The sequence below is a fragment of the Brachyhypopomus gauderio genome, chromosome 13, assembly GCF_052324685.1.
Source record: "Brachyhypopomus gauderio isolate BG-103 chromosome 13, BGAUD_0.2, whole genome shotgun sequence".
NCBI lineage: Eukaryota > Metazoa > Chordata > Actinopteri > Gymnotiformes > Hypopomidae > Brachyhypopomus > Brachyhypopomus gauderio.
The window spans coordinates 1107501-1127145 of NC_135223.1; the positions used below are offsets into that span (position 1 = coordinate 1107501).

Below are 19645 nucleotides of genomic sequence, written 5' to 3' on the forward strand. Positions count from 1 at the left end.
CTGATGAGGATATTGATTGAATATTGAGAATTGATGTGCTAGTCATGTGTTTTCCATGAAGGATATGACTTCAGCCAGGTAAGGAGAGATTGGTCAGCATGCTGCAGGATGGACCCACACTGCTACACTAAGACTCTCCTCTTCACTACTGTGTTCACCGTCTTCTGTCATTGACCTCTAGCAGTAAAAATCAAACCTCTCTCATGTTCCTCCCCTGACACTGTCTTGTTCATTCTTTCTGCTTCACTCCTCTCTCCTCATCTCTCCACCTCTCCCTCTCCTCTCCTCACCTTCTCCCTCTCTTTCTCTCATCTCTCTCCCTCTCTCCTTTCCTCTCCCTCTCTCTCTCCCTCTATTTTCCAGGGGGCAGGCTGCACAGCTCTGGTTGTTGCTGTGGTAGCAAGGAAGCTGGAGTTGACCAAGGCTGAGAAGCATGTGCACAACTTCATGATGGACACGCAGCTCACTAAACGGGTACATACACACACACACACACACACACACGCACGCACACACACGCACGCACACGCACGCATGCACGGACACACACATACACACACACACACCACCATCACACTGTGTTCACCTCATAAAAGCAAATTTGATATTCAAACGTTCACGCTTCAACCCATAAGTACACAGAGCAGTCCTTGTACATTGGATGGAGCTTGTGAAGTAATGGGTTGTGAAGACAACAGTCCAAACCAATCTCTCCCTGTTAGATCACAGCGTTGCATAACAGCCCCTAGCACCACACACCCCCCTTCTTTTCTCTCTCTCTCTCCTCCATCCCCCCTCTCCCCCTCCCCTTCACACCCTCTCTCGACCCTCCATCCCTCTCTCTCTCTCTCTCTCTCTCTCTCTATCCCTCCTTCTCTGTAGGTCCTATTCAATTTTTCATGCAGTTAAAAGTCCCAAGTTTCAAAAATAGCTCCAGCTATCAAATATGTAGAGTACATCATGGTCGCACTGTAGACGCCGAGGAGAGCCAGTAATCAATAATTGCAACGGGGATTAAAAAAGAAACCAGGGGGTCGCATTTCAACAGCGGACGTCTTCTTCGGAAGGGAAGTTAAATGCCCCCGAATGCCTTCAGAGATTCTGGGTGGTGAGGTGGGGGGTCCTATGGGGTTTTTCCTTTCTTTTCTAAGTTCATTATCTTACACTCACTCAGTCCGCCCTGCCGCGCGCTCAGGGAGGATCAGAGCACGAGGTCGATACTCGCTGTGGCATTCCAGCCGCTCCTCGCCTCGCACACTCGATAGGGCCGCTACTATGGTTACAAGCGTCCGTTACAGTTTGAAAGGAAAAATGATGTGGAACTTTGAATAATGGAATGATTACCTCACGGACCTGTTGCCTTGGAGACGCAGAGGCACCGTGTTTACCTTGAACTGGATGACAAAATGGTGCGTGCTGCTTCTTCTGGTCTTTGTGCGGTGCGATTAAAACGGGGGCTGGTTCTGATGGCCAGCTAGCTCTTCAGAGCCGCCAACGAAACCCAGGATCAAGGAGCCGCACTCACACATGGCAACGGAGGTCATGTTACTTCGTTACGCCACCTTTCGAGAGTGTAGCCCAATGACACTACTTCATAATATGGCCATTACAGAAAGAAACTGGCTGTGATGGGTTCTGTTTATTTGGTTAGCTCTAATTCCCTTAGTTATCTATTTCCTGTTCAAAAATCTATATATTTAAAATCTTTTAATAGTTCCATGGCATGGCCTAAATGTTTATTATTAAAAACACGAACCGTATGTTATGTATCGCCGCAAGAATAAGCAAATGAAAATAAAGTCCACATCTACAGCTAACCTACTTAGTCCTCTAACCTACTTAGTCCTCTAGCCTACTTAGTCCACTAGCCTACTTACCGGTAGTCCTCTAGCCTACTTAAGTCCTCTAGCCTACATAGTCCACTAACCTACTTAGTCCACTAGCCCTACTATCATTCCTATTTTATATGACCATATTCAGATGACAATATAGTTAATGTATGTTTTAAAAATATTTAGTTTCATATATATTTTGTGCTGACTCTTTGGATGTCTACCAGAGGTCTAGGAGGTTAAAGGTGTGATGCTATATTTTTGCTCTTCCTGAGATTTAAGGGACATTGACTCACTGATTCCGTTGACCAGGATCTACAGCAAGGACACTGGACCACCATTCAGGCTTTGAGTGTCTGGTATTGATACAAATATATCAGGAGAGAGGGAACAGAACTTCTACATGGGTGTATAACTGGGGGGTAGCTACACAAACCTGAGAGGACTTCAATCACATTAACATCCACTGTCCAGGGTCAGTCATGAAACATCCATGACCCCCCCCCCCCCCCAAGGATGTGCTGATGAGGAAGCGCCTCAGATGGCGAGATGGTCACCATGGAAGCAGAGAAGGTGCCCGTGGTATGATAATCTCCTCTATGGAATGTACCACTGACATAGCAGAGGCGGCTGATATTAGACAATACTACTAATGGCTGGAAAAGGCAGGACTGAGGAACAACACAGAGGCACTAATCATATCAGCACAAGACGAAACACAGAGCACTGGGTCAACGGAAGCAGGAGAGACCAACGACGTACGGGAGTAGAACATCTACATAGAGAAGTTCACGCTGAGGTTGTCCCAGTGGACGCAGGGGCACCTGGGACCGGGAGCGCTAAGCTGGAGACACTCCGATAGATCTCAGGATTGATGACAACATCAATCTCAGTTCAGAAGAGCGCAATCCTAGGAACATCAAAAATACTGCACCACACCCTCAACCTCCTGCCTCTCTTGATGATGGCCCGTGTGTACAGAGAAAGACAGACCACCCACTGGAGGAGTGAGACAGGACTTTATATAATGCCTTTTTAAAATTCCCAGACATATTGATTTTGGTTTGCGCAGTGGGATAGTTTGATAAAATACATGCAGTAATGTCTGTGTTTCTGATATATAAAGAACATGATACATCATCGAGAAGCTTCTGACAATATTGTGAATTTAACTTTTCGATTTTTGAAATTGGATTTAACTGCATTATTTAGTTTTACTGGTTTCACAATAAATACATAATCTTTAAGAATTCAGTCACACTGAATATTTCTAATAGAGCTTTTACGCTAATCATCCTGAAGTATTTCCGTTCACTGATGTAATCCGTAGGGGACTTCTGTCCACACCCGTGTCTTCCACCAGCGGAATGGCTGACCTCATCTAATTGGTATTGCATCATTTTTTTTAGCAATTTATTTATATAATTCATAGTTCTACTTTTGCTTTAAAGCTCTTATTAATATCTTGACTTTTGAGAGAAACTAGCACTCACATTTCTAGCTGCTAAGAGTAAAACAGACCTGGGTAAATGTAACTGGCAAAGCCAGCTGCACATCTGCGCAACTACGTAGCATACAGCGCGTTCCCCTTCCGTTCTCCCCTTCTCCATCTATCCCTCTCTCCCCATCTCTCTCTCTCTCTCTCTCTCTCCCCATCTCTCTCCCTCTCTCCATCTCTCTCTTTCTTTGACTGCTGCTCAGTACAAAAGTGTCATTACTCTTGAAAGTGAGAGATGAGATTGCAGCTACGGTGTGGGTCCTGCCAACAGGATAGCGGAAAATGAAACGAACACATGAACCACAACATAAACAAAACACTCTAAAATCAAAATGTGACCAGTGAAGCTGGCTTAGAAGACTCAGTTCTCCATACCTGAAAATATTCAGAAAAGGAAATCACTTGTAATTGATGTAATATATGTCATATATAAATGCAACTAGACCCGGTTAAATGTAAATGGACCTGGGTAAATGTAACTGGGCCTGGGTAAATGTAACTGGGCCGGAGTAAATGTAAATGGGCCTGGGTAAATGTAACTGGACCTGGGTAAATGTAACTGGGCCCGAGTAAATGTAACTGGACCTGGGTAAATGTAACTGGGCCTGAGTAAATATAACTGGACCTGGGTAAATGTAAATGGGCCTGGGTAAATGTAACTGGACCTGGGTAAATATAACTGGGCCCGAGTAAATGTAACTGGACCTGGGTAAATGTAACTGGGCCTGAGTAAATATAACTGGACCTGGGTAAATGTAACTGGGCCTGAGTAAATGTAACTGGACCTGGGTAAATGTAACTGGGCCTGAGTAAATATAACTGGGCCTGAGTAAATGTAACTGGACCTGGGTAAATGTAACTGGGCCTGGGTAAATATAACTGGGCCCGAGTAAATGTAACTGGACCTGGGTAAATGTAACTGGGCCGGAGTAAATGTAAATGGGCCTGGGTAAATGTAACTGGGCCTGAGTAAATATAACTGGACCTGGGTAAATGTAACTGGACCTGGGTAAATGTAACTGGGCCTGAGTAAATATAACTGTGCCTGAGTAAATGTAACTGGACCTGGGTAAATGTAACTGGGCCTGGGTAAATATAACTGGGCCCGAGTAAATGTAACTGGACCTGGGTAAATGTAACTGGGCCCGAGTAAATATAACTGGACCTGGGTAAATGTAACTGGGCCTGAGTAAATGTAACTGGACCTGGGTAAATGTAACTGGGCCTGAGTAAATATAACTGGGCCTGAGTAAATGTAACTGGACCTGGGTAAATGTAACTGGGCCTGGGTAAATATAACTGGGCCCGAGTAAATGTAACTGGACCTGGGTAAATGTAACTGGGCCGGAGTAAATGTAAATGGGCCTGGGTAAATGTAACTGGGCCTGAGTAAATATAACTGGACCTGGGTAAATGTAACTGGACCTGGGTAAATGTAACTGGGCCTGAGTAAATATAACTGTGCCTGAGTAAATGTAACTGGACCTGGGTAAATGTAACTGGGCCTGGGTAAATATAACTGGGCCCGAGTAAATGTAACTGGACCTGGGTAAATGTAACTGGGCCCGAGTAAATGTAACTGGACCTGGGTAAATGTAACTGGGCCGGAGTAAATGTAAATGGGCCTGGGTAAATGTAACTGAACCTGGGTAAATATAACTGGGCCCGAGTAAATGTAACTGGACCTGGGTAAATGTAACTGGGCCTGAGTAAATATAACTGAACCTGGGTAAATGTAACTGGACCTGGGTAAATGTAACTGGGCCTGAGTAAATGTAACTGGACCTGGGTAAATGTAACTGGGCCTGAGTAAATATAACTGGGCCTGAGTAAATGTAACTGGACCTGGGTAAATGAAACTGGGCCTGGGTAAATATAACTGGGCCCGAGTAAATGTAACTGGACCTGGGTAAATGTAACTGGGCCTGAGTAAATATAACTGGACCTGGGTAAATGTAACTGGACCTGGGTAAATATAACTGGGCCCGAGTAAATGTAACTGGACCTGGGTAAATGTAACTGGGCCTGAGTAAATATAACTGGGCCTGAGTAAATATAACTGGACCTGGGTAAATTTAACTGGGCCTGGGTAAATATAACTGGGCCCGAGTAAATGTAACTGGACCTGGGTAAATGTAACTGGGCCTGAGTAAATATAACTGGGCCTGAGTAAATGTAACTGGACCTGGGTAAATATAACTGGGCCCGAGTAAATGTAACTGGACCTGGGTAAATGTAACTGGGCCTGGGTAAATATAACTGGGCCCGAGTAAATGTAACTGGACCTGGGTAAATGTAACTGGGCCCGAGTAAATATAACTGGACCTGGGTAAATGTAACTGGGCCTGAGTAAATGTAACTGGACCTGGGTAAATGTAACTGGGCCTGAGTAAATATAACTGGGCCTGAGTAAATGTAACTGGACCTGGGTAAATGTAACTGGGCCTGGGTAAATATAACTGGGCCCGAGTAAATGTAACTGGACCTGGGTAAATGTAACTGGGCCGGAGTAAATGTAAATGGGCCTGGGTAAATGTAACTGGGCCTGAGTAAATATAACTGGACCTGGGTAAATGTAACTGGACCTGGGTAAATGTAACTGGGCCTGAGTAAATATAACTGTGCCTGAGTAAATGTAACTGGGCCTGGGTAAATATAACTGGGCCCGAGTAAATGTAACTGGACCTGGGTAAATGTAACTGGGCCCGAGTAAATGTAACTGGACCTGGGTAAATGTAACTGGGCCGGAGTAAATGTAAATGGGCCTGGGTAAATGTAACTGAACCTGGGTAAATATAACTGGGCCCGAGTAAATGTAACTGGACCTGGGTAAATGTAACTGGGCCTGAGTAAATATAACTGAACCTGGGTAAATGTAACTGGACCTGGGTAAATGTAACTGGGCCTGAGTAAATATAACTGGGCCTGAGTAAATGTAACTGGACCTGGGTAAATGAAACTGGGCCTGGGTAAATATAACTGGGCCCGAGTAAATGTAACTGGACCTGGGTAAATGTAACTGGGCCTGAGTAAATATAACTGGACCTGGGTAAATGTAACTGGACCTGGGTAAATATAACTGGGCCCGAGTAAATGTAACTGGACCTGGGTAAATGTAACTGGGCCTGAGTAAATATAACTGGGCCTGAGTAAATATAACTGGACCTGGGTAAATGTAACTGGGCCTGGGTAAATATAACTGGGCCCGAGTAAATGTAACTGGACCTGGGTAAATGTAACTGGGCCTGAGTAAATATAACTGGGCCTGAGTAAATGAAACTGGGCCTGGGTAAATATAACTGGGCCCGAGTAAATGTAACTGGACCTGGGTAAATGTAACTGGGCCTGAGTAAATATAACTGGACCTGGGTAAATGTAACTGGACCTGGGTAAATATAACTGGGCCCGAGTAAATGTAACTGGACCTGGGTAAATGTAACTGGGCCTGAGTAAATATAACTGGGCCTGAGTAAATATAACTGGACCTGGGTAAATGTAACTGGGCCTGGGTAAATATAACTGGGCCCGAGTAAATGTAACTGGACCTGGGTAAATGTAACTGGGCCTGAGTAAATATAACTGGGCCTGAGTAAATGTAACTGGACCTGGGTAAATATAACTGGGCCCGAGTAAATGTAACTGGACCTGGGTAAATGTAACTGGGCCTGGGTAAATGTAACTGGACCTGGGTAAATGTAACTGCTGCAGTTGGTGATTAAACAGCAGGCACTACTCTCATTATTCTGCTCCAACCACTTCAGTTCCTACAGAACAATAAATACCTGTCAGTGCATCAGCAGAATTTATTTTAATGGTATGTTTTATCAGTCTTGCCAAGGCTGTTAGTCACACTGTAATCTTTGCATATGGTCAGTACAACTACAATAACAACAAAATCACATGTCATATTCGAAGAGTCATTCTGGCCCAAGCCACAACATTTCTGGGCAACAACCGGGATAGTGTTCCAGCTTTGGGTTTGATTTCATTTAATGTTTACTGCAGTCCTGAGATGGTCTTTTGGTCTGAAGGTCCAATAAACCGAGCAGCAAGTAATACAGTAGACAAACTCCTGCTGGATATATCCCTACAGATCTTACCCGAGTACACTGCAGTCATCTCTACAGATCTCACCTGAGTGATATATCCCTACAGATCTCACCTGAGTGATAAATCCCTACAGATCTCACCTGAGTGATAAATCCCTACAGATCTCACCTGAGTGATAAATCCCTACAGATCTCACCTGAGTGATATATCCCTACAGATCTTACCTGGGTAAATTTACCTGGAATCTTATATACATATATACGTGTTGTTAACAAAATCAGTTGGTCTTTCATTCTTGATTAAACAGCACTGGGATCAATGTGTAGAAGGTTCCAGGGATAGCGGTGCGCTGATCAATACCTCCGAAATGTTCCTCAATATGGAGCTGAGAACTACTCTCCTCTCTCTTTCTCTCTCTCTCTCTCTCTCTCTCTCTCTCTGTCTGTCTTTCTTTATCAAATTAAACCTGAACTAGGGGTTTAATAATACACTTGTATTATTAAAAAACACCAACCGGCTCTCTTGATTAATCAGACAGCTGTCGAGGTAAATGTGGAGATGATGAAGAAGAAGTAAAACACAACCACAACCCTGGAGCTGACAGTAGCCAGAGGGCCGTCATCGGTTCAGGACGTGGAGGTGGTTCAGGACGTGGAGGTGGTTCAGGACGTGGAGGTGGTTCAGGACATGGAGGTGGTTCAGGACGTGGAGGTGGTTCAGGACGTGGAGGTGGTGTCCTCGCTGCGCCACACATCAACAATGTTCTTCCCTTTGAAGTGCCCTCATTCATTCTCCTTTTTGGTGGCTGTTATTTTCTTTGCTGCTGTTGTTTTGTGGGGGTTTTGACCAAGCCGTAACTGAGACCTTTTATGATACTCAAGGCATCTCTCCAGTGGCACATTTGGAGGAAAGAGAGAGAGAGACAGGACTTGAAACAGCTCCCACTGTAATATGGATGTGCCTGTAATTGCTAATCGTGTTTATGAAGGTTTTTGTGGCAAACAAGTTCATTTGCCCATGTTCCACGATGGTAATGTGTAAAACTGCTGTGTGGTAGATATTCCAGCTGTTAGAAACCCTTGTCCTCCAGGACTGCAGTCAGAAACCCTTGTCCTCCAGGACAGCAGTGAGAAACCCTTGTCCTCCGGGACCGCCGTGAGAAACCCTTGTCCTCCGTGACCACCGTGAGAAACCTTGTCCTCCGAGACCACCGTGAGAAACCCTTGTCCTCCGAGACCACCGTGAGAAACCTTGTCCTCCGAGACCACCATGAGAAAGCCTTGTGCTTCGAGACCTCGCCCCTCATTAAGCAGATCTGCGTTTATTAGGAAAGAAGGAAGCAATTTGTAAATGTTTGTGGCAGGTTTTATCAGGTGAGAAAATCCTTTCTAAGGGTCACCTATGGGAGACCTATGCATGTTTTGGGTTTTAGGGAGGAGGTGTCATAGGGGATGCACCCCCCCCCCCCCCACACACACACACACACTCCAGGGGCAGCACCCCTAATGCCCCGACCCTTCTAACTTCTAACCCCTGTTGTTGTGGCGACATGTCCCTGCAGATAAAGAACGCAGCGGCCAACGTCCTGCGCGAGACCTGGCTGATCTACAAGCATACAAAACTCATGAAGAAGATCGACCACTCACGAGTCCGCAAGCATCAGAGGAAGTTCCTGCAGGCCATCCACCAGTGAGCAGAGTGAAGGCACACCCAGCACCACCACAGACCAATTACAGACACACCCCACCCACAACCACACCACTTACAGTCACCTCACACACCACATACAATCACCCCATCCACCACCACACACCATGTACAGACACCCCACCCACCACCACAGACCAATTACAGACACACCCCACCCAGCACCACAGACCAATTACAGACACACACCACCCACTGCCACAGACCAATTACAGACACACCCCACCTACAACCACACCACTTACAATCACCTCACACACCACATACAATCACCCCATCCACCACCACACACCATGTACAGACACCCCACCCACCGCCACAGACCAATTACAGACACACCCCACCCACAACCACACCACTTACAATCACCTCACACACCACATACAATCACCCCATCCACCACCACACACCATGTACAGACACCCCACCCACCACCACAGACCAATTACAGACACACCCCACCCAGCACCACAGACCAATTACAGACACACACCACCCACTGCCACAGACCAATTACAGACACACCCCACCTACAACCACACCACTTACAATCACCTCACACACCACATACAATCACCCCATCCACCACCACACACCATGTACAGACACCCCACCCACCGCCACAGACCAATTACAGACACACCCCACCCACAACCACACCACTTACAATCACCTCACACACCACATACAATCACCCCATCCACCACCACACACCATGTACAGACACCCCACCCACCACCACAGACCAATTACAGACACACCCCACCCAGCACCACAGACCAATTACAGACACACACCACCCACTGCCACAGACCAATTACACACACCCCACCCACAATCACACCACTTACAATCACCTCACACACCACATACAATCACCCCATCCATCACCACACACCATGTACAGACACCCCACCCACCACCACAGACCAATTACAGACACCCCACCCACCACCACAGACCAATTACAGAATCCCCACCCACCACCACACACCACTTTCCACCCAGCCACCTCCACACACCAATTATAGACACCCCACCCGCCACACCACTTAGACATGCCCCACCAACCACCACACACCAATTATACACACCTCAACCACCACCACTTACCACTTAGACACCACCACACACCATTTAGATACATCTCACTTCACACACCACTTACAGAGCAATTACAGACAGACCCCACCCACCACCACACACCAAATACAGACACCCCACCTGCAACCACACACCATTTACAGACATGCTTGGCATTTGGGACTGGCCCCAACTGCTGTGTAGTTTCACCCATGGAGACCATCTCCATATTTTTGTTTGTATGTTTGTTTGTTGGGCTGGCCTGCCCTCTGGCACTGCTCAGAGGCGTGCGGTGAGCTTTTGAAGCGCAGAGCATTTTTGGCTCCACCCCCAGTGGCGCGACAAGTGTTTTAGCAGCAGTTTGCTGAACTGACCAGAGCGTGAAATGAGCGGCAGCTTGAGCCGTCCTGTGGCGTAACTTGGCTGAGCCCATAGCTCTCAGATAACAGCTGGCCCACTGAACCTGTGGCAGGGTTTGAACCTGTGCCTGAATCAGCCCTAGCTGTGCATGAGAATTAATGTCTCTCAGTAGCTGTGCATGAGAATTAGCACTAGTCAGCAACAGCAGTAGCCCATCACACATACTGTGTACATATATAAACACATACACTATATTGCTAAAAGTATTCGCTCACCTTCCTTGACTCACATATGAGCTTAAGTGACATCCAATTTCTAATCCATAGAGTTCAAAATGATGTTGGTCCACCTTTTGCAGCTAGAATATCTTCAACTCTTCTGGGAAGGCTGTCCACAAGGTTTAGGAGTGTGTTTATGGGGAGTTTTGACCATTCTTCTAGAAACGCATTTATGAGGTCATATACTGAGAAGGTCTGGCTCTCAGTCTTCGCTCTAATTCATCCCAAAGGTGTTCTATCATGTTGAGGTCAGAACTCTGTGCAAGCCAGTCAAGTTCATCCACATCAGACTCTGCCATCCATGTCTTTATGGACCTTGCTTTGTGCACTGGTGCACAGTCATGTTGGAAGAGGAAGGGGCCAGTTCCAAACTGTTCCCACAACGTTGGGAGCATGGAATTGTCCAAAATGTCGTGTTTTATACCACTGCAATCAATCAATCAAAGTTTATTTGTATAGCGCTTTTAACAACTCAAGTTGTCGCAAAGCAGCTTTACAGGGTTTACAAGGTTAACAATACTATGGGTCCAGAACCCTAATGAGCAAGCCAAAGGCGACAGTGGCGAGGAAAAACTCCCTATGATGGTGAGGAATAGGAAGAAACCTCGGGAGAACCAAGACTCAAAAGGGAACCCATCCTCCATTGGGCGGCCCGTTAACACACAAATACACAAGTCACACATAATTCACACAATCAGACTAGGTAAAAGGTAGAATTGAAAGTTCTGGGTTTTGATATTGTCACTGTAAATGTCTGTTGATGAATGCCAGGCTTTCATTCCGTGTCGGAGCAGTGATGCTGGTATTGTAGGCTCCGACTGCAGTGTTACTCCCCAGGTGAACCCCGGTATCAGCACATCCACCGGCAGCCAGACCATCCCCCAGGTGCCTGCAGGTGCCTGTATCCAATCGTCTTGGGTAGAGCCATGCAAGAAGATAGATAATACAGACTGAGTGGACATGAATTTAAACCACCGTTGATTTAAATGTACGTAGCTCACGTGCCAGTGATCAGCATGTGGCTCCGGCAGACTAATCTATAGCAGCATAACTAAAGGGAGAGGTTCAGAGGTGACCACAGGCATGAGGGCTCACTGAGACATTGCTTTCCAGTCAAGTCATAGTCACAAATAGAGTGATGCCAAGACACAGCTGGATGACAGCATCAACATCTCAGATCACCAGAAATCTCAACGTCTGGGGGCCCCCAAGCCCCTACACCTTACAAGGGGAATTTTAGCTGAAGGCTTGACTAAACAGGTGAGTCTTAAGTCTAGATTTAAAGATTGGAACTGTGTCAGAGTCTCGGATTGGAGCTGGAAGGCTATTCCATAATTGAGGGGCTTTAAAAGAGAAAGCTCTGCCTCCGGCTGTAGTTTTACTAATTTTTGGAACTACGAGAAATCCAGCATTTTGGGAGCGCAAAGGGCGAGATGGGTTGTAGTAATCAATGAGTTCACTCAGATATTGTGGGGCAAGACCATTTAACGCCTTATAGGTTAACAGGAGAACTTTAAATTCAATGCGATATTTAATCGGCAGCCAGTGTAGTGCAGCGAGAGTGGGACTAATATGATCGAATTTCCTAGCCTTGGTTAGGACTCTAGCTGCGGCATTTTGTACAAGTTGTAGCTTCTTTATGGACTGTTTAGAGCATCCAATTAGAAGACTATTACAGTAGTCCAATCTCAACGAGACAAAAGCATGAACTAGCTTCTCTGCATCAGCTAAAGAAAGTAAGTGTCTCAGCTTGGCAATATTACGTAAATGGAAAAAGGCAGCCTTAGTGACATTGCATACATGTGTGTCAAATGAAAGATCAGAATCAATAGTGACACCTAAACTTTTTGCAGTAGATTTTGATGTTACTGAAAAACCATCTAGGGTAAGGGGAATATCAGCCCAATTGCTTCTAACAGCTTTAGGCCCAAGAATCAGTACCTCAGTCTTGTCAGAATTTAGTTTAAGAAAATTAGACGCCATCCAGTTTTTAATATCCTGGACGCAGTTCTCAATCTTGAGAGTTGTGGTAGTATCATCTGGATTAGAAGATATATACAACTGAGTATCATCTGCGTAGCAATGGAAGCTAATACCATGCCTACGAATGATAGTGCCCAGTGGTAGCATATATAATGAGAATGCTTTGCATTGCACTTGGTGATGTATGGCTTGGATGCAGCTGCTCAACCATGGAAACCCATTCTATGAAGCTCTTTGCGCCGTTCTTGAGCTAATCTGAAGGCAACATGAAGCTAATCTGAAGGCCACTATGCGCTTCAACATCCACTGACCCGGCTCTGTCAGTCTACGTGTCCTACCACTTCATGGCTGAGTTGCTATCATTCCCAATCACTTCCATTTTCTTATAATACAGCTGACAGTTGACTGTGGAATATTTAGGAGTGAGGAAATTTCACAACTGGATTTGTTACACAGGTGGCATCATATCACTGAGCTCGTGAAAGTGACCCATTCTTTCACAAATGTTTGTAAAAACAGTCTGCATGCCAAGGTGCTTAATTTTATACACCTGTGGCCATGGAAGTGATTGGAACACCTGATTCTGATTATTTGGGTGGGTGAGCGAATACTTTTGGCAATATAGGCTATATAACTACTGCTGAACCCTTTTTGGTCTTTAGCCAGACAAAGTTATGTTCACACAGCAGTGAGCCCTCACACACACACACACACACACACACACACACACACACACACACACACACACACACACACACACACACTCACTCACGCATACACACATACACGCAAACACACACACACACACACACTCTCTCACTCACGCATACACACATACACGCGCACACACACACACACACACACACACACACACACACACACACACACACGTGTTCTCGTTGGAGGAGGGGTGTGGGGGGCATGTCCTCATTGGGGGAGGGGCGTGTCCTCATTGGGGGAGGGACGTGGGGGCATGTTTTAGTTGTGGGGGTGTGACCATCGCCAGTGGCTGTTTTAAACGACAGCTTTTCTCTTCAGGAGTGCCAAGCATGCCGCCTGTTTCAAAGGCTTTTTGGTATTCAGGGCGAGTACAACTGCAAGTACAACTATTGTTCAACTGCAGTTCCTGTCAGCGTCTCTGTCCAGGGAACTTGACATCAACAAACAAACGAAGCAAAAGAGCTGACGTTAGTTAGGTTAATTAGCCGGTTTCACACAGTTTGATGGAGGCCAGTCGCAGGCGTGGGGGATCTGTAATAAGGCATCGTGTTATCGCGCACGTATGTACACACACTGGTTTCTGTGTGTGTGTGTGTGTGTGTGTGTGTGTGTGTGTGTGTGTGTGTGTGTGTGTTTGCAGGCTGCGAAGTGTAAAAATGGAGCAGAGGAAGCTTAGTGACCAGGCAAACACGCTGGTGGACCTGTCAAAGGTGAGAACACGCATCAACACAAACATCCATACACCTACGTGCAATTTCACAGGGCAACTCACACATTACTGGGGGAGTGGTCACCCACACATATGCTGCTTCTGTGTTCTCCCCAACACACAGTCAGATACGTGCAGACACACACACACACACACACACACACACACACACACATGCCAAAAGTGGTTTATAGTCTATGTTGGTGTGCAGATGCATAATTTCCTCTTACTGTCTTCAAAGTGAGATACACACATAAACACACATGGTAATAATAGAGCAGCGCGATCTAAACCCAGTAACACATATACCTCTCTGCCTGCCCAAATATATCTTAGTATTCCACTGTTTCCATGTTGACCCATTTGTTTTCGTGGCTTTGTGTCTCCTAGCAACCAGAACAAGTGATAAAACCGGGTGACAGTGGGAGTGTGGAGAAAGAGAGACAGATAGAGAGGAAGAGAGAGCAAAATATAGAAATACAGTACGTTCAGATCGCTTTGGAGTGTTTTGAGACGGGGGGAGAGAAAGAGAGTAACTCAGGACGTGTGTGTCTCCAGGATTGAAAAGGAGACGTGTGGGGTCGGTGTGGAATACCGACCCCACACTCTTCCCTGCACGCTCTTTCCTTCCTCCTCCTCCCTGCAAAGTGCACTAGGTAGGGGGGAAGGTATTGTGCAGTGTCATTGTCCAATGTGACACAGACCCTGCTGCCAGAGCCCTGGACACTCCACCTGGGCCCCTGCGCACTCCCCTGTAGGGCACATGCGTGGCTATAGGGCCCTTTGCAAAATACAGCCTGCTTCCACGAGCAGTAATTTTCTGCTGCCGTTCAGTTGAAACTCTTGCCCACAGAGTATGGCTCAAAACGTCTGCATTAGTCGCTTGGACCAATCTAATGTGCTTATATTGGAGCACGAGTGGGCCTTGTTACTGTTCACGCCACACATGCTTTTCGCCGGACACTCCGATGGGACACAAAGTTTGGCACCCCACAAAGCAGAGCAGTTGAGAAAAGCCTCACAACTCTGTGAGTAGCCATTACCCCTCTGACCAGCCGGTCAGCCATCTTTGTTTAGCCGTGTGCTAGGCGCTGGAGCACCGAATTAGCCATTACTCGCCCGAAACTGACTGCTACACCCTGCCAAGGACGTCTTATTTTGCCTTTGTAAATGTCTCGTGTCTTCAGAATCACCCTTCCTCCCTTCCTCCTCCTTCCCACCCATGCGGTGTTTCTCCCCCTTCTCTCATCTCTTAACCGCTCTTCCTCTTCCCTTCCTTCTCCTCCTTCATCCCTATTGCCCCTGCCTCTTTACTCCTGTCATCACTCCATCTGTCTCCTCTCGCCTACCCGTGTGTCTGTCTGTCACTGTTCTCTTCCGCTCCTTTATTTCTCCATATCTCTGACTGGCTCTCATCATTTTCACTTTGTCTTTCTCCGTTTCTTTTTTTATCCATTTCTCTCTGCATCTGTCTGTCTCCCTGTCTGTCACTACTCTCTCTTTCATCCCTTGTTTCTCTGTGTCTGTCTGTGTCACCCCCCCCCCTCTCTCCACCTCCCAGATGCAGAGCGTGATGTACGAGCTCATGTCGGAGTTGAACGACAGAAGTGAGGACCTGGAGCGTCAGATGCTGAGCTTGGAACAGCGTGTGGAGCAGCTGACGGCGGGGTTCAGCACGCTGCCCGCCCACCTGTCAGCCACGCTCAACGCCCAGCACGCCGCACTCGTTCACCTGCTGCAGGAGAGAGACGCCAAGGCGCTGAGCCCCGCCGTGCCTGCCCTCCTCACGCCAGGCCCCGCCCCCGTCCCCGCCCCCAGCCCCACCTCAACCGCCGGCCAGCCCCCAGAGGACGGCCCAAACGCCGGCCCCTCCAGCTGCTGAGGGGGACTCCACGCTCAGGCGAGGTTGGGGAAGGATGCCACGGAGACGAAGGCACGGAATCTTGCTAAGAGAGAGACGGAGAGAGGGAGGAAATGAGCTGAGAAGAGCGAGTTTGGAGGGAAATAATGAATTACTGGGAGAGATAACAGGTTGATGAGGAGGGTGGAAGGAAAAGGGAGAGAGAGGGAGAGAGAGAGAGAGAGAGAGAGAGTAATTAAATGAATGGCAAATACTTTAATAGGAATCTGCACTAATTAGAGGAAAATGTGTCTCTCCCTCCATCAGGAAACTAACCACCATGACTTTGTATCCTTATGATGCATTTTCTATCTAATTGCTAATTGTGTATTAACGAACATCCCTTTAACGAGAATTCTAATCAATACCATGACTAGTGGCACTGTCCAGAAACACCAAGATTCACAACGTGTGACGTTACAATCACTCACAAAGATTCAGTGTAAACACTGTGTCAGACACCCACTCCCCCTACACACACACACACACACAGACACACACAAAGATGCATGCAAACACATGAACGATGCACTAAAGCCACAACACAGGACACTGCCAGACGGATCATTCTCAAGGACAAATCGCAGTCTTACACGGAGCGCAAATGAAGAAACTGCCATATTTCATGTAATCCACCAGAGAGACGAGTCACACTGTTATCATGAATGTATACATCTGAGAACACATGCAAATCCTCTCTCTCTCTCTCTCTCTCTCACACACACACACACACACACACACACACACACGTTCTCTAATATCTGCTACCAAAGTGCTCTGTCTATATAAGGTGACTGAGATGAAAGATGTGACAAGGATGGGAAGATGGTGAGAGTGAATGAAGAGATACAGAAAATAATGTCTGGGAATATTATGATGGGGGAAATGTTCTATAGTCTGGATGGCACATGTACCTGCCTGAAAGATGGAACTCACAGCCATTAAAGAAAAGCATTTCACGAGAAGGAAGATGAAGCCAGTTGATACATACAAAAACTGCCCTATCAAGGTGTAACAGCTGCTCACGAGAAAATAACTGTAGAATGAAAATTAGTCATTCTGTGAGTGGAATTTAATCTGTTATAATGGTGTGTTGGAATAAGAGACTATTTTACTGCTGACCCCATTTCTACGGAGACCATTTTTGAAAACTGTCTCATAGTGACATCCTGTGGCCGGAATACTGAATTACACTTGCTTGGAATATTGTACATTAATGCTGTTACTGAAACCTAGCTTTGTATCGCTCAGTTTTTTACCATTACGGATTACTAACGCAGTTATAGCTAATATTTACTATTATTATACTATAGCATTCTTCTCATTCGTCATGACAATTACGATCGCTGTATCAATACCAACTTTAATAATATTAATTGTTGATAAGGGAGGTTCCGTTTGAGGTTAAAATTATTTTGTAATTTTATTTTACCAGAGAGAATTAATAAAGTATATATCTATATAACATGACCGTGCCTGTGCTGACATCTTTTGTCTTTCTTTCTAGGTGCACATATTGTCACTTTTCAGTTGTGCATTTATAGTTTGCTGGTGTTCCCAGTGTCGTTTTACAGATGTAGTCTCACATTTGTGTTTGTTTTAACTTTCAGAGAGATGTTTTTATTAAAGTGGAATTGAAGCTCAGCTAGGTTTTCTATCCAAATTTCATTAACTTAGGGTGACCATATTTTTGTTTGGGAAAACCAGGACACGGGAACACTTAACATAAGTTGTCGAGCGGGGGGGTTGGTGAACGTAAGTTGTCGAGCCGGGGGGGGGGGGGGGGGGGGGGGGTGGCGAACGCAAGTTGTTGGGATTCCGTGTCATACAGCGCCGTGCTCAGGGTCCTAGTGCCTGTAGAATTAATGGCCCGATTACCGTAATTTAAAAACCAGGACATTTCCAGTTTTTAAAAATATCCCGGGACGCCCGGGACAGGACGTGAAATACGGACATGTCCCGGGAAATACGGACGTTTGGTCACCCTAATTAACTACATAATAGTTATAGGAAGAGCACCGTATACTAGCAAATAGTGTAAAAATAGTATAAGAATAGTATAGAAACTGTAATAGTATAAGAAGTCTATACGTTTATACGCATTATCATTGGTGATTTATCCACTGTAACGACGGTTGTTATTTTTTAATTGCGTAGCTAGCAGTTAGTTAGCTAGCATAGCAGTTCAAAAAATAACGGTCGCCTGCGCCGCAGTCGCCTTGTTTTCACACCTTAGTTTTTATATAACGTTGGTTCATTGCTAATCCCTGGCTATATTTCACAATAAGATATATTAACGCTCACAGGACAACCACAGAGCGGGATTATACACAGAACCATAAGCGTTTACCTTAAGTGTTAGTTGGCTAACACCTAGGCTAGTTTGGTTAGCTAATTGAATGAGGTGGGACGTTTCTTCTGTTCATTTTCATTGCTACACACACGTTGTTTCTAAATATGAATTACTACAATAGTTTCGGGAGTTTTTCTGTTAAGCGCATCGTTTGCACTAACTGGGTCAACAAGGCTGAACTTTCCCAGCCTCCTCCCCTTAGCAAAAAGTAGTATACTTAAAGTTAATTTTATTAAGTACACTTCAGTATAAGTATAGCAAGTATACTACAGACCATATACTTTAGGTGTACCCATTTTATACTTTTTCGGACTAAATTGGAACATTTCTTGTTTATTAAAGTATACTTTAAAGTTCATTTTAAGTTTTCAAAAGTACACTTTATAGTATAAAACTAGTATACTCATCTATATGCTATCAATGTATTTGGTATATTCTTCTCGTATGCTTAAAGTATACCACAAGTACACTTATCAATATACTGCCATTGTACTAGTTATACGTTGAGTCTATTTTTATTGTATACTTTAAGTATACTGTTATTTCACTAGTTTACTTTAAGTTTGCTTGGCATATTACTTGTAGCTTACTATTTATGTACTTGAAATATACTCCTTAAGGTATTCTTAAAGTTTACTGTATGTACACAAGAGTGTGATGCATTTACAAAATCACAAGACAGAATGTTGAAAACAAGTTCGATATATTTTCAAACATTTCACACATTTCAAAAACAAATACATATGAAAATAAAGTCCTTCCTTACTGGAGAAAATGAAAGGAAAAAGTGCACATTTGCATGTTAAAAATATAAACATAATGGTCTGTGCAAGATCAAGTCCTTGTTTGTAAAAAGTGGTAATGTGACGCTGGGGTGCGAGATAAGGACGAGGCACGGAGTCCTATCTTGTGGTACACGGCACTCTATTTAACACATTAAAAGCATAGACAGCGCACGTGAAACACTTATACATGTAAACATGATCGATTCTGACAAAGACGAGACACTGCACAAACACACATTAAATAGACAAACCACATAAGCCCAGAGTGATCACGAGACGAGCCACAGGTGAGACCAATTAACACACAGACACAACCACACCCACGAAGATCCACAGACGACTAGACGTAGACAACATAAACACACGCCCAAAGGGGAGGGGTCAGGG

At 45.4% G+C, this 19645-nt stretch overlaps 1 protein-coding gene across 1 annotated transcript in view; it reads left to right on the top strand.

Moving 5' to 3' along the window:
* kcnn3 (potassium intermediate/small conductance calcium-activated channel, subfamily N, member 3) overlaps positions 1-17590 on the top strand; it is a 56491-nt gene extending 38901 nt beyond the window's left edge. The window contains exons 8-11 of the mRNA XM_076970517.1: positions 364-474; positions 8942-9069; positions 14152-14221; positions 15782-17590. Coding sequence (XP_076826632.1) covers positions 364-474; positions 8942-9069; positions 14152-14221; positions 15782-16102 — 630 coding nt within the window. The 3' untranslated portion in view covers positions 16103-17590. The remainder of the gene's footprint in view (positions 1-363; positions 475-8941; positions 9070-14151; positions 14222-15781) is intronic.
* Positions 17591-19645: the final 2055 nt, after the last annotated feature.